General features: G+C 32.8%; 1 protein-coding gene across 1 annotated transcript in view; it reads left to right on the plus strand.

Moving 5' to 3' along the window:
* The first annotated feature begins 24,461 nt into the window (after nucleotides 1–24,461).
* Nucleotides 24,462–27,349, plus strand: part of LOC108547447 (protein gooseberry) — a 58,998-nt gene continuing 56,110 nt past the window's right edge. Inside the window, exon 1 of the mRNA XM_017899978.1 lies at nucleotides 24,462–24,516. Coding sequence (XP_017755467.1) covers nucleotides 24,462–24,516 — 55 coding nt within the window. The remainder of the gene's footprint in view (nucleotides 24,517–27,349) is intronic.

The raw sequence follows: 27,349 nt of genomic DNA on the forward strand, positions 1-27,349 counted from the left end.
ACGTATCTTTTTAACATCGACGTGGACGTTAAGGAGCAGTTTAACAACTCATACGACCGCGTGCTCGCCTGGTGTGGAATTTTAATTCCAATGGAAATTGGAATTAGAAGAACTGTAATCTATATATTCACTCATATTCATCGTACCTCTGAAATTACTATAATCCGTGCATGTTATAGTTAGGTACCCATTAAAGATCGGTAGTTCTAGTGTTAATCAATTTATTTTTAATTGATAAATTTTGTGATGGGTGATTGGAGATCTGTTTTATGTAGAGATTGGTAATTATTTTTGATGAAGATGTATTTTTATTGGGTTTTCATTTTTAAGTTATATATTAATTAAGTCTGCTTCATGTTTTAATTGTAGTTCTACAGGAATAGTAATTTAGTAGTGTCTTACTGTATAATTTATGTCACTTGTGTAAATAGAGTTTGGATTTGGAAGTTTGGAAATTATTTCTAAATTTATAAATGGATATTTATTATAATATTTGTTTATTTTTTGATGATTTAATTAAAATTTTGCAATGCATGTGTGATTAAAGAGGCTTATGGGATAGAATATGTAAAACATTTAATTTTATTAGAGTTTCGATTATTGAATAATACACTATTTTATTAAAATATAAAGATAGATGTTTAAGTCAACATTCAATATTTCTTTTTCTTTTTCTAAACTGCTATAATCTTCAGATGGCAAATTATTAAACGAAATCAAACATCTTTACAAAATATTAAATAGTATAAAAGCAGGATTCCAGTGTCCTTAAGCTGCCTCACATCGCACAACGTCAAACAGAAATAAATATCCTCTAATTCGGTATACTATAATTTTCGACACTTATAGCAATCATTTCAAAATCCTAGTTATTTTGATATACCATACCATAAAATATTAGATAAAAGCTAGAAATAAAAGTTTAGGATTCGTAACACTCCACAGCACAAACCATCATTCTTACCAAACTTCCCAATACTTACAATTTGAACCAAAACCCTTAGTAATCTTGACATGTCAAATCACAAATCATCAAATAAAATGGAATATTTAAGACAAGCCACTAAACAAAATCAAGTATCCTTCCATTTCTTACCCTAAACTTCCCAACACTTGCAATAATTTCCTCAAAGCCCTAATAATTATAATATGCCATATCACAAACAATCAAATGAAATAGGAAACCTAATCCAAACCACCAAACAACCATCACACACACTTCTACTATTTAATCCAAACTTTCCAATACATACAATAGCTGTCTCCAAATCCTAGAAATCTTAGAATAGTATAATACATCACAAACCATCAAATAAAATACGAAATCTAATCCAAACCACCAAACAACATTACACACCCTCCTACTAGTTAACCCAAACTTCCTAACACATACAATGGTTGTCTCCAAACTTTAGATACCTTAACATATCACAATTCATCACAAACGACCAAATAAACTACGAAATCTAATCTAAACCACCAAACAGAATCAAACATCTTCCTACAACACACTCCAAACTTCCTAACACATACAATGGCGTCTCCAAATCATAGAAACCTCAGCATACCACAATCCATCACAAACCACCAAATAAAATACGAAATCTAATCTAAACCACCAAACAAAATCTTCCTACAACACACTTCAATCTTCCCAACATTTAAAACTGTCTCCAAACTCTAGTAATCTTAGCATGCCACATCACAAACCACCAAACAAAATCACATCAACATCTTTCTACAACTCACCCCAATATTCCCAAAACTTGAAACAAATGTCTCCAAACACTAATAACATTAGCATGCCACATCACAAACCATCAAATAAAATACGAAATCTAATCTAAACCACCAAACAAGATCAAACATGATTTTATAACAAACCCCTAACTTCCTAACACATACAATGGCGTCTCCAAATCATAGAAACCTCAGCATACCACAACCCATCACAAACCCCCAAATAAAATACGAAATCTAATCTAAACCACCAAACAAGATCAAACATGATTTTATAACAAACCCCTAACTTCCTAACACATACAATGGCGTCTCCAAATCATAGAAACCTCAGCATACCACAACCCATCACAAACCCCCAAATAAAATACGAAATCTAATCTAAACCACCAAACAAGATCAAACATGATTTTATAACAAACCCCTAACTTCCTAACATATACAATGGCGTCTTCAAATCATAGAAACCTCAGCATACCACAACCCATCACAAACCACCAAATAAAATACGAAATCTAATCTATACCACCAAACAAAATCTTCCTACAACACACTTCAATCTTCCCAACATTTAAAACTGTCTTCAAACTCTAGTAATCTTAGCATGCCACATCACAAACCACCAAACAAAGTCACATCAACATCTTTCTACAACTCACCCCAATATTCCCAAAACTTAAAAATAATGACTCCAAACACTAATAACATTAGCATGCCAGATCACAAACCATCAAATAAAATACGAAATCTAATCTAAACCACCAAACAAGATCAAACATGATTTTATAACAAACCCCTAACTTCCTAACATATACAATGGCGTCTCCAAATCATAGAAACCTCAGCATACCACAATCCATCACAAACCAGCAAATAAAATACGAAATCTAATCTAAACCACCAAACAAAATCTTCCTACAACACACTTCAATCTTCCCAACATTTAAAACTGTCTCCAAACTCTAGTAATCTTAGCATGCCACATCACAAACCACCAAACAAAATCACATCAACATCTTTCTACAACTCACCCCAATATTCCCAAAACTTAAAAATAATGACTCCAAACACTAATAACCTTAGTATGCCACACCATAAACCACTAAATAAAATAGGAAACCCAACCTAAACGATTTCTCACCCCAATCTCCAAATGACAGCACCGTCCAGCTCGCAAAACCTAATAATCCCCAAAATCTCACACGAGACATCACAAAACTCCTTTCCTTCATTCAAACTCTGTCCAAAAACCCTACCAACGCCACGAACTGTCCCAAAACGCCATGACACACGGTGCATGAACTACGAAAACAGTTCGATGATGGAGCAATCGCTGAATCGCAGGCTGCACTGTCGGTGTGCCGAGCAGACATCGGAGCCCGAACGGCGTCAAGATGCAAAGCATTAAATAACAACGTCGCGGTGTGATAGATGGGTCGCATGCCGATCGTTCTTGTTGGCAGGGTGGGGGTGAGCAGGGGGGCCCATTAAAGCGTGTGGGCCCAAGTGAGTCGGAGTTGGCTCGCTTTTACAGCCGCGAGGCCCGGCGTGGAAAGCGCGAGTGCGAGAGAGGCCTGCCGCTCGCGACCTCTCACGCGAGAGAGCGGAGAGAGCGAAGCTCCGCCGGGCGAGCCTTCGAGAGCTTGGCCCGCAGTTAATTGCCAGCATTTAATGAGCGCTCTTTGACGCGCCGCGCGAACCGCCGCTGTAACACTCGTAATGGCCGGTGCTTTTCTGACGACTGCCCTCTCTGTCTCGCTCCTCATCGCGCCGCTGCTAGTACACACCACCGGTGTGCCAGTTCCCGGCTGCCAATGTGCGTTCCTCCCTGCCTTCTACCTATACCCGGCTTTGCGTGGCCGGTAAATGAAAATGGCCGCGTATTATCGGGCCCACGGGCCCGTGTATATGCGGCTGGCCGCATAGGCGGATGCCGAGGCACCGACGAAAACCACTTTAACGATTGAGATATTAGCTGGCCACGGCGCGCGTGGAAAGAGGACGGATGGATCACGGAACAAGTCGTTTCAACGATACAGCCTGCCCGCCGACCGCGGCTCGTACCATCGTTTTGTTCAATCTTTTGCACTGTCAGAACCGATTCAGCCACTTTTTCGTCCTGTTCACGTTCATCGGCTGAATCTATTGAGCAAGAGGCGATTCAATGTGGTTCCTTGTGTGTAAGTTAGGTGGGTTTTAAGTTGCTGCTCGTGGGGAGCTGGGCTGAGCTTTGTTGGTTGGGATGTTGGGTTAGTGAGTAGTGAGGGATTCTGGGTTTGTGGGTTTGGTGGTTGGTGATGTGGTGGAGGGTGTTGCTGGGAGGTTGCGAGTGTTATTAGATTGTGGGTGTCGGGAGGTTTGGTTTCGTAGATTTTAAGTACGATGAATTAGGAGATGTTAGGAAGAGTTTGGGGGTATTGTTGGTGGTGAGTGTTGAGAAGGCTGGGTTTATATAGTTGGGGTTTCGTAATGAGTTTGGGGATAGTAGGGAGAGTTTGTGAATGTTATTTGATTGTGGATATTGAGAGGTTTGGTTTTGTTTATTTTGAGTTTAATGGTGAGTTACAGGATATTAGGAAGAGTTTGTGAACGTTCTTTGAGTGTGGATATTGGGAAGTTTCGTTTCATGAACTTTGAGTTTGATAATAAGTTGGGAAATTTAGGAAGAGCTTGTGAATGTTATTTGATTGTGGATATTGAGAGGTTTGGTTTTGTTTATTTTGAGTTTAATGGTGAGTTACAGGATATTAGGAAGAGTTTGTGAACGTTCTTTGAGTGTGGATATTGGGAAGTTTCGTTTCATGAACTTTGAGTTTGATAATAAGTTGGGAAATTTAGGAAGAGCTTGTGAATGTTATTTGGTTGTGAATATTGAGAAGTTTGGTTTCGTGTATGTTGGGTTTATTGGTGAGTTAGAGAGCATAAGGAAAAGTTTGTGAATGTTATTTGATTGTGTTTGGATTTGGTGATGAGTTAGAGAGAATTAGGGAAAATTTGTGAATGTTGTTTGATTGTGAATGTAGGGAAGTTTCGTTTAGAGTTTTTCGGATTCGATGAAGATTTAGAGAAGATTAGGAAGAGTTCGAGAATATTGTTTGATTGTGAATATTCAGAAGTTTGATTTCGTGTATGTTGGATTTAATAATGAGTTAGAAGGCATAAGGAAGAGTTTGTGAATGTTATTTAATTGCGTTGGGATTTGGTGATGAGTTAGAGAAACTTAGAAACAGTTTGTGAATGTTATTTAATTGTGGATATTCAGAAGTCTGGCTTCGTGTATTTTGGATTTGGTGATGAGTTAGAGAATATTAGGAAGAATTTGTGAATGTTATTTCATTGTGAATATTGAGAACTTTGATTTTGTGTGTTTTGGGTTTGATGATGAGTTACAGGATATTAGGAAGAGTTTGTGAACGTTATTTGATTGTGTTTGGATTTGGTGATGAGTTAGAGAATATTAGGAAAAGTTTGTGAATGTTATTTAATTGCGTTTGGATTTGGTGATGAATTAAAGAAATTTATGAAGAGCTTGTGAATGTTATTTGATTGTGAATATTGAGAAGTTTGGCTTCCTGTATTTTGGGTTTGATAATGAATTGGAAGATATTAGAAAGAACTTGTGAATGTTATTTGATTGTGAATGCTGGGAAGTTTCGTTTCGTGTGTTTTGAGTTTGATAATGAATTAGAAGACATTAGGAAGAATTTGTAAATGTTATTTGATTATGGATATTGATAAGCTTTGATACGTATATTTTGGATTTGATAATGAGTTAGAGGATATTAGGAAAAGTTTGTGATTGTTATTTAATTTCGTTTGGATTTGGTGACGAGTTAAAGAAACTTAGAAACAGTTTGTGAATGTTATTTAATTGTGGATATTCAGAAGTCTGGCTTCGTGTACTTTGGATTTGGTGATGAGTTAGAGAATATTAGGAAGAATTTGTGAATGTTATTTCATTGTGAATATTGAGAACTTTGATTTTGTGTGTTTTGGGTTTGATGATGAGTTACAGGATATTAGGAAGAGTTTGTGAACGTTATTTGATTGTGTTTGGATTTGGTGATGAGTTAGAGAATATTAGGAAAAGTTTGTGAATGTTATTTAATTGCGTTTGGATTTGGTGATGAATTAAAGAAATTTATGAAGAGCTTGTGAATGTTATTTGATTGTGAATATTGAGAAGTTTGGCTTCCTGTATTTTGGGTTTGATAATGAATTGGAAGATATTAGAAAGAACTTGTGAATGTTATTTGATTGTGAATGCTGGGAAGTTTCGTTTCGTGTGTTTTGAGTTTGATAATGAATTAGAAGACATTAGGAAGAATTTGTAAATGTTATTTGATTATGGATATTGATAAGCTTTGATACGTATATTTTGGATTTGATAATGAGTTAGAGGATATTAGGAAAAGTTTGTGATTGTTATTTAATTTCGTTTGGATTTGGTGACGAGTTAAAGAAACTTAGAAACAGTTTGTGAATGTTATTTAATTGTGGATATTCAGAAGTCTGGCTTCGTGTACTTTGGATTTGGTGATGAGTTAGAGAATATTAGGAAGAATTTGTGAATGTTATTTCATTGTGAATATTGAGAACTTTGATTTTGTGTGTTTTGGGTTTGATGATGAGTTAGAGGATATTAGGAAGAGTTTGTGAACGTTATTTGATTGTGTTTGGATTTGGTGATGAGTTAGGGAATATTAGGAAGAGTTTGTGAATGTTATTTGGTTATGAATATTGAGAACATTGATTTCATATATTTTGAATTTGATAATAAATTAGATGTTAGGTAGAGTTTGCGAATGTTATTTGATTGTGAATATTAGGAACTTTGGTTTTGTGTGTTTTAAGTTTGATGATGACTTAACAGATATTAGAAGAAGTTTGTGAATGTTACTTGATTGCGTTTGAATTTGGTGATGAGTTAGAGAATATTAAGAAGAGTTTGCGAATGTTATTTGATTATGAATATTGAGAACTTAGATTTTGTGAGTTTTGGGTTTGATGATGAGTTAGAGGATATTAGGAAGGGTTTGTGAATGTTATTTGATTGTGTTTGGATTTGGCGATGAGTTAGAGAATATTAGGAAGAGTTTGTGAATGTTATTTGATTATGAATATTGAGAACTTAGATTTTGTGAGTTTTGGGTTTGATGATGAGTTAGAGGATATTAGGAAGAGTTTGTGAACGTTATTTGATTGTGTTTGGATTTGGTGATGAGTTAGGGAATATTAGGAAGAGTTTGTGAATGTTATTTGGTTATGAATATTGAGAACATTGATTTCATATATTTTGAATTTGATAATAAATTAGATGTTAGGTAGATTTTGCGAATGTTATTTGATTGTGAATATTAGGAACTTTGGTTTTGTGTGTTTTAAGTTTGATGATGACTTAACAGATATTAGAAGAAGTTTGTGAATGTTATTTGATTGTGAATATTAGGAACTTTGGTTTTGTGTGTTTTAAGTTTGATGATGACTTAACAGATATTAGAAGAAGTTTGTGAATGTTATTTGATTGCGTTTGAATTTGGTGATGAGTTAGAGAATATTAGGTAGAGTTTTCGAATGTTATTTCCTTGTGAATATTAGAAAGTTTGGTTTCGTGTATTTTAGGTTTCACAATGAAAAGGTGTTAGAAAAATATTGCGAAATTTGATTGCGTGTGTTTTGTGGTTGTTAATGGAATATATGACCTTGCGAAAAGTTTGTGAATGTTATTTGATTATGGATATTATGAAGTTTGATTCACGTTAACGTCTAATGTGTATGTAATTCGAAGAAAGTGTAAATTAGTGATCTCGTTGTATGACAGATACAATTAATATTTACACAATCTGCATTGCTGCAATGCTGCATAAATATCAGCAAAGTAGTTCTCCTATCACGAAATTTGTCCACCTACCTATTCAATTCCCCACTATTCCTCATGTTAGCATAAACACATTACTGTCATTCATTATACAACGTAACATCACTATTGAAAATTCATTCAAACTTTTTAATTTCCTTGACAGGTGCGCTTAATAATATTTCTGAAGTCTGTGGGTGTGCACTGTATCCTTTCCTTACAGCCTTCTGACCTTTCACTGTAATTACTGTTGTCTTTATCAGCGATTGAATGACATATAGCTATTATCAATTTAAAGTAGCCTCTCGCACGTTACGAATCATTAACCGTATTAAATGATAACGGTATGATATATCTTTACCAACACCGATGCATTATTCCATTCCCGACTAAGCAATCTACAGTTAGAACAGAGTAATAAACTAGCTTTCAGAGAAAATGTAGTTTATATCAGAAGATTCTTCATATTATTAACTGCAACATAATTAAACTCATATTTACCTGTCACTTGTTTAAGTTAATAAATTACAGAAAACATGGCCAATATATGTTACATGTCCTGCAAATATTTCTTGCAATTTTTAGTTTCCTATAACTGAGATTTATGTGTATGTATTTTTATATTTCCTAAAATGTTTGATAATTTTGTAATTTTTAAATAGTTAAATGATAAATGAAGAAAGGTCTGGTAAATGTATGTGTGAAATTAAATATTGTAATTGTGAGTCTAAATCAAATGGAAATTGTAATGGAGGAATATAATAAGTCGCAAATGTTAGTGGTGGATGTTAATAACAATAAGAAAAATTCTTTATTTAATTACGAAAAATGATGAAATAGAAATATTAAGTAAAAATTTAATTAATTTTTAGCAATCACATGCTCACACCTATTTTCACTATTACCACTAAATTAGTGAACTGACCTATGCCCAATCTCTCTGGTTTGTTCTTTCTACTTTTATACTTTACATGACATACACTATTCACACACAACTCAATCATTACACGCATACTCATTTATCACGATAATCTGAATCCATTAGATATTGGCATCCCATGCATACTTGCCCCACTCATCCATTCCTTACAGATAGAGCTCCTCTATTATATCAACACACATATATTCAAAATCTATGTTAACCATTGCCACAGGATCCTGAAATAAAATATGCTGAAAATGTGCCTATTTTCGTGAATTTTTCGAAGAAGGTATATATTTATAAATTTGGAAGGTTTTGTGTAGAGAGATAAATTTTTAGTCTTGGAAGATTTTCTATTAAAGTTGACTCTTATAATTTTAGAAGGTTTAAATGAATAAATAAATTTTGTAGAATGAATATTATGGTACTGGAAGATTTCAATATTTACTTGATCATTCTGCAAACTATGCAGTTTTATTAAGTAACTATAAGAGTATAAAAGCGTATATAGTTATAACAGTTTAATATAACAGTATAATATAAATGTATAATATATATAACAGTATAATATAACAGATACTCATTTATCACAATAACGTGAATCCATTAGATATTGGCATCTTATGCATACTTGTTCCACTCATCCATTTCTTACAGAAAGAGCTCCTTTATTATATCAACACATGTATATTTAAAATATATGTTAACCATTATCACAGTATATTCTCTTTTAACTATTCTCTAAAAGGTGGAAATATCGTAATTTGGGAAATTGCTTTAAAAATGGTACTCAGAAAACAAAATATTATCACTAAATTCTTTTCTAAATTTGAAAATGTATGTAGATATCTATATTATTTATTATTTCCATTTTATTCAAATATAGAAAGAAAAGAATTTCCCGTCAACATTCACATATGAGAGAAAGACGGGAAAAACTATTGCCTATAATATATGTAACAGAAATTTAGCATATTTAATACTAGGTTTAAGGGGTGCATCATTTTGACGTATTCGAATTTCACGAGGAAAGTTACAGAAACTGTTTATAGTTAAATAAAAATAATCCCTACGAATATTATACATTTTATATAAATATAATATCCCGTGGTTTCATTTGTAAGTTAATAGTGTTTAATTATGTTACTTTTTAAGTTGTTTTTTAAAGAAATATATGATTTCGTTCGTGTTCAAATAGATATACGAGAAATATCCATAAACTTAGTGTTAAAAATGATAGAAATAGAAATGTGTAAAATAACATAAAATTTATGCAAATTTATATGTTTGATATAAAAAATTGATAGACAGAAATCCGTGGAAGAATTTGTATAAAAATATGTACATAAGGAAAATTAGTATAAATTTGAAGAATATTTGTCTGATATTCTACAAATATTTAATATCCTTCTCACTAAAAACTAGCATTGAGGAATATTTTTCTAATATTTTTCTCAGCAAAAACTAGAAAGAGCTTGAGAAATATTTTTCTAATTTTCTCTAAATATTTAATGTTCTTCTCATCAAGAATTATAAATTTTAGGAAAATATTTGTAATATTTTCAAAATATCTAATATTCTCTTTACCAGAAACTAGCATAAACTTGAAGAATATTTTTCTAATATTCTCCAAATATTTAATATCCTTCTGATCAAGAATTATCATAAATTTGAGGAATATTTTTCTAATATTCTATAAATATTTAATATCCTTCTCACCAAAAATTATAATAAATTTTAGGAAAATTTGTCCAATATTTTCCAAATATCTAAGATTCTCTTCACCAAGAATTATCATAAATTTGAGTAATATTTTTCTAATATTCTCTAAATATTTAATATTCTTCTCACCAAGAATTATTATAAATCTTAGGAAATCTTTTCTAATATTTAAAACTAAAAATTTTTCTAATGAAGACTAGCATAAACTAGAACAATATTTTTCTAATATTCTCCAAATATCTAATATTCTCTTCACCAAAAACTAACATAATCTAGAAGAAAATTTGTCCAAATATATAAAATTCTCTCTACCAAACTCCACCATAAATTTGTTCAACATTTTTCTAATATTCTGCAAACATCTACAAATCCATAAACCACGAAAAAGTAAACAAACTCAATACTCCCCACATCAAATCACACCCAGTCCCAATATCATCTCGACCACAGGATCACAACAGAAGGACACGACACCCTGACATCCTGTGCTGGTTTGTCGTCGGTATTGTTGCATTCCCAAGAGACGAGTTTCTTCATTGAAACATTTCTTGAATCTCAAGGAACACATCGTGGCTGCTCGTGGAAATATCCCCAAAGGACGACGATCCACCTAATTGTCATCCATTCACCCCTTTCCTCGCGTCGGAGGCGAGGCTCCTTCGACCCCTTGCTTCAGCTCGAACCTCGAAGAGAGACGGAAAGGACACTATTACTCATGCATTGACGTATTTTGACAAGTCTCTCGGTGTCACATAGTGGACACAGTTTACCCTCCTACCGGCGCGGCCATAGTTCCCAACAATTTGCTCGCGAGAACCTGGTGGGCGTGATCTCGACGACGATTAATTTTCGGGGTACAGGAATTTTTGAGAAAATATCGGGGCGTATATTGCGAGTGGTGCGAGTTGAAACGTTTTAGTAAGTTTTTGGAAAAATTTGTGCAGTGGGTGTAGAAGATTTAGGGGTGAATAGGGAGGCGGGGGTTAATAGTAACAGTGTGACTTTGGATTACTATAAGTTGGGAAATATTATGGTCAAAATGAAAATTTTTGTATGGAAATGTTACTCGATTATCTGACAATATTTGTTTATAATTTTGTTATTATATGTCACGTGGTATGCAAGTTATTAACCATTTGCACTTGACGATCTTTTCGTTATAGAAATATAGTAATTCGAAGCCTTCCTGCCATAAAGTCGACGATATTTTCAAAACGGTAATTAAGAAGTGCAATTTAAGTCGTTAGACAATTTTAAATTCGAGATATTAATTAATAATGATCTCTAGAATTTGATTAAATGATGATTGAGAGTCGCCTCTCGAGTGCAAAGGGTTAATAAAATAAGGGTATTTATATGTTGTAGATGGAGGATGATAATAGAAGGATGAAATGGGTGAAGATAAAGTTAAAACTCTAGGAGAGAGATTATTTATTGGTAACTTTAAAAATTTTATTTCGAATTTAGGTTGAATTAATTTAATTTTAGTAGTTGGAAGAGGTTTGAACTAGTTTGAATAGATAGATACATATATATTATATATAATATTATAAGAAGGAGGTAAAAATAAAATAGACGTGAAGATTTGGCAATTAGCAAAAATTAGATTTTGCATTTTGAAGTATTATAGTAATTTAATTAAATGGAAATTTATTAATTTGAATATTTAAATAAATTATTAGTGAAACAGAAGAATGAATATATATAAATGTAGCAAATATACAGGTTGGAAATCTATGAGAAAGAATATTTTGAAGATATTATAATTTATTAAATAGTTTGTGAAAAATTTATTAACTTAAACCAAAGTTTTCATTCAATTAAAATTTATATCCTATATTCTAATAATTTTTTAAACTTGCAATATTAAATACGAACACGAGTTTAATTAAATCAATTTAGATTTTTTCAACTTAAAAAATTATGCAAATTTCAGCTATATTATATTACTTCAATCCTGATATTAGAAATTAAATTGTATTGTTATAAATATATCAGATAATATTTAAAAATGAGTTAGAAAATAAAAATTCAACAAGTCATTAGAAAATTCCATATGTCTATAATTATTTATTATTAATAATCCAAAACTTTATTCGAAATATGTATCACACGTTCACTGAACATTTCACTGCAAATATTTCCATGTATCCACCCTGTTTTACACGTGTTCGCAAAATATAGATACCAGATTTTCCTCGGACTTTTCTTGGAAACTCTTCGTGGATCATTCCCGATAGACCAATTGATCATTTCGACCACAGGTATCTGGAAACCATGCCAGGTTCTGGGCTAGATCTTTGAGGAGATCCAGGACTCTTTGAGAATCGCTCTAGGGACCAAGCTTTCGAATTGAAAGATCTATGTTCACTGGTGATGGAACTTGCTCCTGAGAGTTGCATTCTGACTTCTTGGCATTCGACTAAATTGTCTCTTTGTCTCGATATTGACTGCTGGGAGAAGATTCTGGGATCTCTAATAATGGAGACCCTTATTTGTAGTCCTTTGAGGATTTAAAATTATTTTATTGCCGCAGAATCTAAGATACAAACGAATAACCGTGGTATTTTTATCAAAATACTGTTGCAAACATTGCCTAAATCATAATAACCCTTTGCACGTGAGAGGGGACATCTAGTTACTATTTAATAAAATTCTGAAGATCGATATCAATTAATATATTGAATTTAAAATAACGCATCAAATAACGAGTGAAATTTGCGATTTTAATTTGTATACGGTTTTTTATTTATTATTTGAAAAAATATCGTCGATTTTATGGCGCAAGGTCTTCGAATCGGTATTTTTCTGTAACGAGAAAATCGTCGATAACAATGGGTTAATACTTAAATAGCTGTTATGTTAATGTATATGGTATATACATGATATTCTTTATAACATCGATATCTGTTTCGCGCTAATTTTATGTCTAAACGATTGTTCATAGATATTCCTGTAATTCCAATTAATTTGGTTAACTCTTTGGGACACGCTGGGATTAAAAGTGTCCCACATATTTGATGCACCGTAATGCATGGTGGGACATTTTTAGTCCCACCTCGAAATATTGCTATAGCTGCATGCACATAGGTTTATATATCGTCTTATTTACGTAAAGCAGTTGGTAATCCCTTCGACAAATGTTATAAATGTATTTGCTCGTGTTGGCAACATTCAACATGCCAGTACATGTTCATCGATTGTTGCAAGCGGAAGGTTTATTGCGACAATCTTTTTTTCCTGGTTTTATGCTTTTACGTTATGTGATTCCTTTATTAGTAAAAATATACCAATTTTTCATATACAAATTTCTGTGCAACATGAGTCTAGTTTATTATCCGAAATCCTGTGCTTCAAAGAGTTAATCGACGTTCTACTGCATATAATAATTCAAATTTACACAAGGAACATAGAAGATCACAGTTAATTTTACCATTTCATCGCATAATGTAGCAAATGTAAATCTTGTGATACTACCCCTGGTTAAAAATTTTCGGTCAAAGACGATGATATAAAACTATTCAAAATTAATATTTTAGGTGTAAAATGACATAATATAAGCATAAATCATAACGAGATGTTAAATCGATTTAATATGAAATAAAAACAGAAAAGGGAGAAATAATTTAAATTTCTGTTTATTATCGGAGCGAAAATAATTGAGTTTGATCAGAAACATCTGCTAGGGGTAGTATTCTTCTACACAAGTACATGTATTAACACATATTTTATATATCTATACTCTGCTACCGATTTTACCTGTCCCAACATAAAAATATTGTTAAATTCGTAGCTAAAAGGGCTTGGAAGTCTAGAGCAGATAGAACGAAAAGTTTTTAGAAAATTTTTAATATTATCATAAATAATTAATGAACCTCTTTAACAGAAATACGAAGTTATTAGATTATCCGGACTCATTTTCTATTTAATACGATAATTCAAACTTACTCCAGAAATATCAAAACCCACAGTTAATTCTTCTATTTCATTGCTCAGTATAACAAATGTCAACCTTCTAATAATCTTCTGTGTAAGTGTATGTAGTTACACATATTCTATATAAATATACTCTGCTAGTGATTTTACCTTTATAAAAGAAAAAAGCACAAAAATCATTGAATTTGCAGTTAAAAAAGAGTGAAACTTTAGAACAAATACTGAAGAAAATTGTTAATATTATTCCAAATAATTAATGATTCCCTTTAATAGGCATATAAAGTTACTCAATTATTCGAACAGGTAATCTGTGTCACGTTTCGATTCTAATAATTGACTCATCTCCTATATAATAATTCAAACTTACTCGAGAAACCCCAAAACCCATAGTTAACTCTACCACTTTATCGCTCAGTATAACAAATGTAAATCGTTTAATTCTCTTCTCTACACATGCATATACTTACACATAATCCATGTAGTTATATTTTGCTACCAATTTTACCTGTACCAAAAAAGAAGAAAAGAAAAATCATTGAATTTGGAACTAGAAAATATTAAAACCCTATAAAAGATAATGAAGAAAATTGTTAATATTATTATAAATAACAAACAAACTTGCAAAATTATTCGATTATCAGGACTCGCCTCCTACTTAATACGATAATTAAAACTTACTCGAGAAACATCAAAATCCACAGTTAATTCTACCATTTAGTCGCTCAGTATAACAAATGTAAATCTTGCAACACTCTTCTCTACAAGTGCATGTACAGTACTCTATACAGCTATATCCTGCTACCAACTTTACCTGTACCAAAAAAGAAAAGCAGAAGAATCATTGAATTCGGAACTAAAAAGGATTGGAACAGATATCGAAGAAAATTCTGAATATTATTATAAATAACAAACAATCCTCTTTAACAAACTCGCAAAATTATTCAATTATCTAGACTCGCCTCCCATTTAATACGATAATTAAAACTTACTCGAGAAACATCACAACCCACACTAAATTCCGCCATTTTGCACAGTATGGCAAATGTAAACCTTGTAACGCCTTTCTGCAGAAATTTTCTGTCCTTACTCTGCTAAGTATCAAGTGTCAAGTATCAAGTATTAACTTTTCCGTACTTACACGTACACTATATAGCTATACACTGGATTCATAGGTTACGTATCGCGAGTGTACCGCTTTCATATTCAGTAATACGAATTAAATTGACGAGGCATGATTTAGATGGCCAGTAAACGTTAACCAACACTGGCTGCTGCAGTTGGTATAGGTAGCCGAGCGAGCGAAAGGGTAAGTGTCAGGGGTGGTGGCGAACCAATTAATCTGTAGGACGGATGCAGCACGGTTTCACTTTAATCAGAGCCGAGACTGAAGGTGGCTCGTGTACAGGCATTTTACGTGAAATTTATGTACCCTCCCGAAGAAGCGGGAACGAAGCGCGGAGTCCGCGATCGGACACGCTGTTGCACACCGCTGCTCGTCATTAGAGGGATAATGCATATCTTAATGATTACGAAACGAAACACTGACACGATGGCTGGATACGTAAGCGCGCCGGTGAATGGCGACGTGGCCCAGCGACTGAGAGCCCATCCACAATCTTGTAACCGTCCCACGCTCCTGCAATCAGCTCCCCATAAACTACAATCACGACACGTGCTATCCCTCCGGTGCATCCCGGTGCTCCCTGTAAACAGGCGATAGCTGCGAAGGATTAAATCCCCCGGGAGATGAATTCAAAACGCTCGCATGGAGTACGAGTCGTCTGATCGTGCAGCTAGCTACGCCTCACCTTGTGTACCATGTAATTAATAGCGATTGCGCCTAGCTTCGACAATGTGCTTCAATGGTCGTCCTTGTGCGCAAGCATTCGCGAGGATTGTGTACGGGATGAGGGTTCGTGTGATTATTGTACTCTAATTTTTCAGTGTTTCAGTGCAGGTACAATGTAGGGGGATTTTATGTCATTTTTAGTGTTTGTGTGCAAGTATAATGTGGGAAAATTTCATGTCAGTTTTAGTGTTCGTGTGAAACTATAATGTAGGGAGATTGTATATGATTTTTAAGTGTTTGCGTGTTAGTGTAATGTAAAGGGATTTTATATATCCTTTAATGTTTGCGTGCAAGTATAATGTTGAATTGTATATGATCCTTCAGTGTTTGAGTACAGGTACAATGTTGGGAAATTTCATATCATTCTTAGTGTTTGTGTGCAAGTATAATGTGGGGAAATTTCATGTCAGTTTTAGTGTTCGTGTGAAACTATAATGTAGGGAGGTTGGATATGATTTTTCAGTGTTTGAGTGTAGGTATTGTGTAGGGAGATTTCATGTCATTTTTAGTGTTCGTGTGCAACTATAATATAGGGAGATTGGATATGAATTTTGAGTGTAATTTAGTGTAATTAAGTGTAATGTAATTAAGTGTAATGTAATTAATGTAGTATAATTAAGTGTAATGCAGAGATATTGTAAATGATTTTTGAATGTAATGTAGTGTATTTAAGTGTAATGTAATTAAGTGTAATGTAGAGATATTGTATATGATTTTTGAGTGCTCGCGTATAAGTGAAATATAGGAAGATTGTACATGATTTTTTAGTGTTTGCGTGTAAGTGTAATGTACAAAGTTTGTTTGTGACTTTTGAGTATTATGTATAATTATATATGTGGAATCTGCTTGAAGTGGATGTATTTGAGTTCGTCATATTTTTATTTCTGAGTATTTATATGTAGGTAATAATGTAGAGAAGTTGTATATGATTTTTGAGCGTTTGTATGTAAATGTGGAATGTGTTTGAAGTGGGTGTATTTGAAATTGTATTTATATTTTTAAGTGTTGTGTGTATGTAGGTATAATGTAGAGAAATTATATGTGATTTTTGAGTATTTTTGTGTCAATATAATGTTCATATGTATTTAACTTTCGAATATTTGTAGGTAACATCGAAGAGTATACTATTGCAATATTTTCTGTGAAATTTTAGTTTCCTCTTCCTTATTTTTGTATCAATAATTTCAAATTAATTTAACATACTCATAGTTTCCTTTTTTGATCACAATTTAAACTAAATGTGACTTCTACTCCAATATTTTCAACAAAATTATTAAAAAGGATTCATCTTCTCTATATCAACATTCACATTAATTTCTTCTTTTTTATTATAGTTGAAACTAAAATTGGTTTTACATTACACATAATTTTACATTCTTTTCAATATTCTATACCAAAAATTGTTAAACAAAATTGCAATCCACAGTTTCCTTCATTTTCACACAACAATTTAGATTAAATTTGTTTTACATTACAATCAAATTTTACTTTCAATTTTCAAATATTATCAAACAGAATTTTAGTTTCCTCCTTTCTATCTCCATTCCGACACTTTCAGGTTAACTCAACGTACCAGGGACTTTCCTCTTTTATCACAATTAAATCATCTCGAGTAGCCCAATAAGTCACAATTATTATAGCAACCGAGATTTACTTCCACATCAGATTTCCGACTTTCGACTTTCACCTCGACTCAGATCCTAATTCCAATTCAGTTTCGATCCGTCGATCGATCTTGCCGCGCTAAGTAATCGTGCATTACAGCAAATCATTGTCACGTCCTGGCTATTGATGCGTTATTAGCGGCTGAAATATTAATGAAGACACGGAGAAAATAAAGTTGTAAATGGCAGTGCACGAGGTTCGCGTATTAACGCGGTTGTAAGGCCTATTGTGTTGGATTATGACGCTCGTCCAGATGATTCCAGCTTGCTTTTCGGCTAATCTCCGAGGTGATTACACGCGAATCAGAGAAGATTCCTTTGTCGCAGCGGGGAATCAGCTCGAAATGTCTAATGCCCAAAGGAAGGATGAAGGTGATTGATCATTGACGAATTAAAATGTGTCACGTGATCCTCTAGAATTTGTATTAGCCTTTGTGTTGTACAAAAGTGCTGGAAGTGACTGAAGATGGTTAATCCCTCGGTCACTTTTTAGATTCGCTGCGACGAGGCTGTGATAAATTGAAGCTGTTTCGTTTGTTGATCGTGGGGGTATCACGTGATAAGAACGCATTTTTCTAGGCGATTTTTCTAGGGATGCGATTCTGAAATATAAAACAATCTCTTGCAATTTTAGAAATAAAACATTTCTCTTTTAAATTGGAATCTGTTCCAATTTCGCTTCGAGATTATCATTGTCCACAAGAATCGCAATGTAAAATTAAAATTCTTTGAAGAAAACTGCATTTTTATTTTTATTGGGATAGGTCGCAGTGCTTTCGATAGATATGAAATTACCCTGTGTACACGAATGATTGAAAAAGGATTATTTATTGCAAACTTATGGCAAACAACGCGTGATTTTAGATTAAACGTGGAGTTAAAAAGAGAAGTTTGGAATTGGTTAATAGAAAAAACTTCGTTTCTTCGATTATGAGATAATTGTGAGTTTTTAAATGCAACGTTTCAGATAATTCAATTTAATTTCTTGACTGATGACACTGTTCGATTATCACTTATTCTGGTTTGTACAAAGATTTTCTAACAATAAAATTAAATGAAGCAATAAAAACCTGTTAAAACTATCAGGAATTAATTGGAAAGAATGAAAAGGTGTCATCTCGAAAGTGCTTGATAAATAAAATGATCTTAATAAATAGTGAATATATTAGTTGATAAAATCGCTATCTCAAAGTACTTGCAAAATTTTTGTATAAAATTTCTGCATAACTTCTAATAAAATAATTAAATTTTCTATTGTATTAAATAATTAAAATTCGAGAAGGATTAATCGAGCTCGTATTTTCGATAAATACAATATTCGATAATATTTAATTTAAAACATCTCCTAATACGATAAAAATAAATAAAAATTGGCTAAAAATTCTTGTCATCGATGAATCAGATATCAAATGTTTTTACACAATTTCGAAAATTCTAATTAAGCCTTAAACAATAAGAAAACAATAATCTTCCATTAATCAACTTACTTATTTCAAATATAAACGAAATTTATGGATTTAAACCTAAAAATGTACAATCCCAGACACAAACATTTCCAAATTCACACCACATAGTCAACATGATGCACTAAATACTATAATAATTCTACGATTTATTAAATAAAAATAAAAGTCAGTCATAAAATTAAATTTGAAGAAATAAATTATTTAAACTATTTTTCAATTCAATTCCGGACACAAATATTTCCAGAGTCATGTTATTCATTGTCAGTATAATCATCTATGTGATCCCTTGAACTTTATGACATATTTCTAAATCAGAAATGAAAGAATTAAATTAAATTTAATAAAAATAATTGATTAACAGTAAATCATCCAAGGTTAGGACTTTCGAGAAGCTGAAAGAATTTCTTGAGAAAGTAAACGAAGTGAGTGGATGCATCGAGATGCAGACGGGAGAAATTTTCGATCCCATGATCGATAGGGGGATGGACAATCGACCTCTGGGATTCCACGATTCAATTAAACGCACGATTACTCGGCAAATGCAATTAATTTTAATTAACGATGCGAATCGAATCACAGGCACTGAAACGCGTATGTGTGCGTACGTGTGAAACAGACCTCTTTGAACTTTACACGATCTCATTGGTCGAATCACGCGATGCAACTTTTGCCAGGGTTATCTCGTCGGCTTTCGTGATGAACGCTTGCGATTCCGATAAAGCAAGGTTTTCCATCGTTCTGGAGGAAGTCGAAGTGACCAAACTTTCAATTAAGATCCAGTCTACGTTTGAATTGGGTGTTCTTTTTATTGCAGGATCGACGAATCGTGGGTTTCTATATCGGATGGAATGTGGATAAGTATTGAGATTGGATGAGGGGATGTTTGAAACGAGTATTTGGTAATTATTGATGTTTGACGTATTTATTTAAATTATAAATAATTGTAATATTACTATTTTAGGTTACGATATTATTAATGATACTATTATAGGATTTATTAATACAATGGTAATAATATTAATATTACAGAAATTTATTAATATAATATTATTAGAAGTATTGCTACACAATTTTACTATGATAAATATTAATGATTGTGCAGTTTCATTAATACTACCAATATTACTATATAAAATTTTACTAATGCACTCGATTAAGATTGAGCTTAAGTTTGAATTAAGTGTTCCTTTTACTGCAGGATCGACGAATGGTTTCTATGGTTTCTATGTTGGATGGAATGTAGATAGGTGCTGAGATTGGAGGAGTGATGTTTGAATGTCTATTTGGTAATTATTGATGTCTGATGTATTTATTTAAATTATAAATAATTGCAATATTGGTATTTTAGGTTACGATATTATTAATGATACTATTATAGGATTTATTAATACAGTGGTAATAATATTAATATTACAGAATTTTATTAATACAATATTACTAATGGTATAGTTATATAATTTTACTAATATAAATATTAATGTTTGTACAGTTTTACTAATGCTAGCCATATTACTATATAAAATTTTACAAATGCACTCAATTAATTTACGAATCGTGGGTTTCTATATCGGATGGAATGTAGATAAGTATTGAGATTGGATGAGGGATGTTTGAAACGACTATTTGGTAATTATTGATGTTTGATGTATTTATTTAAATTATAAATAATTGTAATATTGCTATTTTAGGTTACGATATTATTAATGATACTATTATAGAATTTTATCAATACAATGATAATAATATTAATATTACAGAATTTTATTAATACAATATTACTAATATAAATATTAATCTTATAATAGTAATATTAGTAGTACTGTATTAGTGAAACTGTGCAAACGTTATTAAGATTTTACTAATGCAATATTTTTATAATATTAGTATTGTATGAAATTGCTGTTGCAATATTATTGTTAATTATTAATACTACTTTATGTCATATAATATTAATATTACTGTTATATAATACTGCAGTGTTTCTACAATATATTACAGTATTATTAATATCACTATTATATAATGCTACTATTACAATATTATTGATACTACTATATAAGACTAGTATTAGAATATTATTAATATTACTTCCAAAATATAATGTTACTATTATAATACTATTTTTATTATTACTTATAATATTTATAACAGTAATTGTATAGAAAAAGGTGGGATAAAATTAAGTACATAATTAACACTGTTGTACTATTATTTTTCTGTAATAAAAGCTGTGACATGCAGTCAAAGCGAGGTGTTAATTTCTGAACAATACGAAACCAATGAAAAATCAGAATGTTCATTCTCCTACCGCATAATTTTGCAAATTTCTAGTATAAAAGTCAAAGTATTGTGTTTATTAACACTTTGCAATCGAGAGGCGACCGTCAGTCACCATTAGATAAAATTTCGAAGATCGATATTAATTAATTTGTCAAATTTAAGATAATGTAACGGTGTGCGAGCTATGAAAATCAAATAATTCTACGTGTTAATTATTATGCGATTTTTTATTTATTACTAAAAGAAATATCGCTACTCATTTTTAGCCAAAAGATCGTCGAGTGCAGATGGTTAATCGACTATATCTGTTTTAATGACCACAATTTTAAAAATCTATTACTACGTATTAATAAAGATACACGTAATATATACATAATGTTAATAAGGATGCACATAATAATAAGTAAGGATGCACATAATAAGGAGTCCATCACAGAAAAATTTGCTACAGAAACAAGTCACTTTTACTAAGTATGTCCTTCATTTGTTTCCGACGCCATGGTCACACATTGCTTAAGAATTATTGAGAATTATCTATGAAAAGCTGACTATGTAAATAAACATTTTTCTTCGAAGATTTTATGTATTCACGTTCCATATAATTACAGTAGAATAAATGTTAAAGGGACATTTTAATGCTTGATCATAGCACTATTTATTAAAACAGTACTTCTTTATACACGAATAATTTTATTTTTAATAATTGTATTTTATAATTGTATTTTGAATATTTTAGCATTTCCTGTGATCTTTATTTGGTATTAAAATATATAAATATTCAACATGTGAAATGTAATTCATGTGATTTTATAGTATGTCTACTCTAATTTAGGTAAATACTTTTTAATTTTTATTTGCTTCTTCAATTATTGCGAAAAAGATTTTTGATTAAATTTAATTTCCTGTAACACAGATTGCTGTGTCGATCATCAACCTATTAAAAAGTAAATCAAGTAACAGATAATTAAACAAATAATATGCAACTTAATATAAGTCAACTTTCCTTAAAATTCATTAAAATAACTTGTTTCATTAGTATTTCGTTAATAGACATACAGATTTTCTAATGTTACTGAATTTTATATGGTTATAAATGTACGCATGTACATATACACGTAATATTTATGGTATTGGTTCCGAATACCGAACAAGAAAATTGACATGATTTTAAACAGACACAGTAATATTACAATTATTTGCTACCATAGAATAATATAATAATTATAACATTAAAATATGAAATTTCTACAGAAATATGATAAACGTTACTTCTTAAAATGTAATAATCATATAACTTCTGTTGCTAACATTTCACCATAATAACTTCATCGACAGAAACCACAAATCACAAAGAAGCCTCAAAATAATAAGAAATAAAAACAAAAATAATATAACAAACTATAATAGATATAACTTTTAAAAATATAATAACCATACAATTCCTATTCTCAACATCACACAAAACATAACGCCATAGTAACTTTGTCAACAGCATAACAAATCACAAATAAGACCCAATATTACAAAAATGGAAGATACAGATAGTATAATTAAGTATAATAAATATGAAAATATTTAACTTCTAAAAATATAATAATTACACAATTTCTTCTCTCAACATCACACATAACATAACACCATAGTAACATTGTCAACAGCATAACAAATTACAAACAAGACCCAATATTATAAAAATTGAAAATATAGAAAGTATAATTAAGTATAATAAATATGAAAATATTTAACTTCCAAAAATATAATAATTACACAATTTCTACTCTTAATATTATACTTAACACAACTCTACAGCTGCCACCATATACGACATATACGACATTACATTATTACAATATAATAATGCAATAACTATAATATTAAAATACAAAAAGGTATAATAAAATATAATATTCAAACAATATTAAGATACTTAACCAACACTACAACCAACCAACACCTCTTCCAAAGCCACGAAAATCATCATCCACTGACACACAATTAACATTTCCTTCCAAAAATTCCAACAAACGAGCAACTCTGTTTCCACCAATTTCACCCACATCCCTCACCAGCCGGTGAGCCGAAGCTGCAGCAGCCATTTCTATTTTCGATCAGCTGAACGCGAAGTCGGTCCATTAACGAACTTCATCCAAGGCAAATAAACATCAGCGAAACGAACGATAAATCGTGTATATACCTATAACCAAAGCGGGCTAATTCGCAGGAACGAAGTGAGAAGAATGCTGGAAAAGTATGGAAAAATTGAGCCGGAAATAGCAAGGAATAACCAGCGACGAATCCGATTGGAAATGGAGGATCTTATCGCGCAAGGATCATAATCGATTAAGCGTCGTTACATATTTCGTTTAGCTACCGATCCTTCCTCCGCCGGTCGGACATCAAAGGAGCGAGGAGAAAACGCGTGGAGAGCATAGCTGGACAGGCCTGCGCCCGTGAAGGAAAGGAGAAGGTCGGGCGGAGTCATGGAAAAGACCACCTCCGCCTTCAGGGGGTCACCTTCGAGGTGACCAATGCACCGCTCGACTAGAGCCATCAAGGTGCTCTTGGACCCAGATGTTCCCTCCTCGACAGGGCCCCGGAACGAAGGCGGAGCCTTCTTTGCCCTCCGTGTTACCGGCCTTTCTTTTCCTTTCTTTTCCCTCAGCCTCCTTTGCCGCCAGCCTCCGACCGAATCGGCAGCCGAACAGTTCGAGCCGAGACCCCGAAGCAAACAGGTCTCACGATCCGTTTCACCAAAAAAAGTCCGTTCTTCCCCTCGTCCCAGCGCACACAGACCCCCGTTCCGCGACCAACGGTAGCCCGATTCGTTCTAGGGGACATCTCGAGCTCGCTCCTTCGCCGCCGCGGAAGCATCGTTGCGTTCGTTCCAGTGTTGTGATCAAGGGAACTCTGTTCAGAGGGTGGTAAGCAAGAGGACCTTTCAAGCTGGTTACCGTTCTCGGTTCATCTCCACGCCCGGTTGTGCTGGCTCCGTGATTCTACGTCCTGGACAACGGCTAGCAGCTAGATGGCAGTCAGCACCCTGAACATGGCACCGTATTTCACTGGATATCCTTTTCAAGGTAGGTCAGAGTGAGCATCTCTTCTGAGTTATAACCCTCCCGTAACCATCATCGGAATCTTAGGTCTAGATATGGTTCTGAGGGTAGTATAGTATAGCAATTCGTGTCGTAGTGTCACCTCAGCTGTCTTTGAGGTAGCCAATGTTTTCAAGTTTGCGAGCTTGGGAAAAATTTTTCTTGGATGTAGAGTGAAGAAGAATGGAAGTTTGGGTCTAGATACGGTTGTGAGGGTAGTATAGTGTAGCAATTAATTGTCTTCTGCAAATTCTTACTCCAAGTGTCGTGTTTCCTCAGCTGACTTTGAGGCAGCGAATGTTTTGTTTCCGAGTTTGCGAGCTTGGGATGAATTTTTCTTGGATGTAGAGTGAAGAAAAATGGAAGTTTAGGTCTAGATATGATTGTGAGGGTAGTATAGTATAGCAATTCGTGTCGTAGTGTTGCCTCAGCTGTCTTTGAGGTAGCCAATGTTTTCGAGTTTGCGAGCTTGGGAAAAATCTTTCTTGGATGTAGAGTGAAGAAGAATGGAAGTTTGGGTCTAGATACGGTTGTGAGGGTAGTATAGTGTAGCAATTAATTGTCTTTTGAAAATTCTTACTCGGAGTGTCGTGTTTCCTCAGCTGACTTTGAGGCAGCGAATGTTTTGTTTCCGAGTTTGCGAGCTTGGGATGAATTTTTCTTGGATGTAGAGTGAAGAAAAATGGAAGTTTGGGTCTAGATATGATTGTGAGGGTAGTATAGTCTAGCAATTAACTGTGTTTTGAAAATTCTTACTTGGAGTGTTGTGTTTCCTCAGCTGTCTTTGAGGTAGCCAATGTTTTCGAGTTTACGAGTTTGGGAAAAATCTTTCTTGGATATGAAATGAAGAAAATTGGAATTTTAGGTCTAGCTATGGTTGTGAGGGTAGTATAGTCTAGCAGTTAACTGTCTTTTGAAAATTCTTACTTGGAGTGTCGTGTTTCCTCAGCTGACTATAAGGTAGCCAATGTTTTCGAGTTTGCGAGCTTGGGAAAAGTCTTTCTTTGATGTAAAGTGAAGAAAAATGGAATTTTGGGTCTAGATATGGTTGTGAGGGTAGTATAATGTAGTAATTTATTGCGAGGAATACAGAAAATTTGTAGGATCTTGCTTATTGACACGAGATGACTGTTAGGTGACTGTTCTTGTGTGACTGATAGAATTGAGTTTTGAGATTGAAAGCGAACAATAGTTTATTGACGAATGGAAAATAGGAAACTGGAGGAAATGATGAATTGTGAGCTGTTTTTGAGAGACTTCTTCTGGATCTGTAGTTGTGAATATAGTTGTCTGTCTCTCAATTTTGAAATCGAATATTTATAACGTGATACCTGGGATCTTGGTCATTGATTAATTGATGTTCAAGTGTTATTATGTTCCGAGTGTTATTTCGAGTAAACATTATTCCAGTTTATTAGCTCATCGAGAGGCAGTAGTTTTGATAGACGCGTCTATACTGTGCGCTTTATGGCACTTCGTGCACTTCCGTTTTCTGTTGGAACCGTCGCTAAACTCGCGAGGCTGAGGCCGTCCGACGTCAGCGGAAACGAAAGGATTTCTACTTGTCAGAACCGCAGAATACCATTTCATTCGCGATATGAGAACAAAAATATTTATTCCATAATTCCATGCAAAATTATACCACGAATATTTAAAAAGAAAAAATTATTCGCAATTTTTTCCGTGATATATTACCAATTTTAAACAACCTTCTTTTAAATCACTATAATTTGGCTTAAAATATATCATATATTTAAATAAAATTTTTATTTAAGCTTTTAAAGTCCATTTATAAATTTACAAGATATTTTGTGATTATTATTTATTATAAAAGTGAGACAGTTTGTACGTATTTTATTACTCGAATATATACACTGTAAATAAAATACATACAAACATTGTATCGAACGTTGATTGGAATAATGAAAATTATAATAATCGGTTATTTATTGTAATAATTTTTTGTTAGAAAGGTGTTTAAAGTTTGTGTAAAAGTAGCGAGCAAAGATTGATGGGATCGGAGATCTGTCATTTATTTAGCATCGAATATTCGTTATAAATTATTTAATGATTTAGCATTGAATAATTTGCCATAAACGATTTAGCATAAAAAGCATATCGGTGTATGCAACATGGGGATACGATGAAAGTGCCGTCGCTTATCGTTCTGTTCACCTTCATTCATCATGATCGGCATGTATCCCGCATGGTCCGACGCATAAGAACTTAATTTATGTGATAACATAATAACAGTAGGAACGAATGTTAAAAACGTTTTATCGCGCGGTATATGAATTACGATTTCTTTCGTGTAACTGCGATTTAATACTTTGTAAATTTTCCACATTGCAAACACAGTCCTTCGACGTGTATAAATATCCAACACGCGAAAAAGCACTATTTCACTGCTTTGTAATAACCGAGTTGCCTGTAATTTTAGTTCGTAAAAGTTGTTAATAAAATTACATGCACTGATATAAAATATTTAATTTCCTTAATTACACTTTTGCTTTTTTCTGCATTTAACTCTAATTCATTGACGTAGGCATCGATACACCATGGTACGTGATTGAGTTATTTAATTTTTGTTTAGTAGAAATAATTATTTTAAGAGGCGAGCAAAAATTTGCGAATTATTATTATCGCGAATTTAAATGATTTTAATTTAAGAATGGAAATGGAGATTTTATTTAAGGACGTTGAACGAAAAGTTGTTGGAGGGTTTATTGAACTATTTTTGTATCAAAAATTGCAAATGGTGAATTGCAAGGTCTAGATATGATTGTGAGGGTAGTATAGTATAGCAATTCGTGTCGTA

The sequence above is a fragment of the Eufriesea mexicana genome, unplaced genomic scaffold, assembly GCF_001483705.2.
Source record: "Eufriesea mexicana isolate 0111107269 unplaced genomic scaffold, ASM148370v2 scaffold1030, whole genome shotgun sequence".
NCBI lineage: Eukaryota > Metazoa > Arthropoda > Insecta > Hymenoptera > Apidae > Eufriesea > Eufriesea mexicana.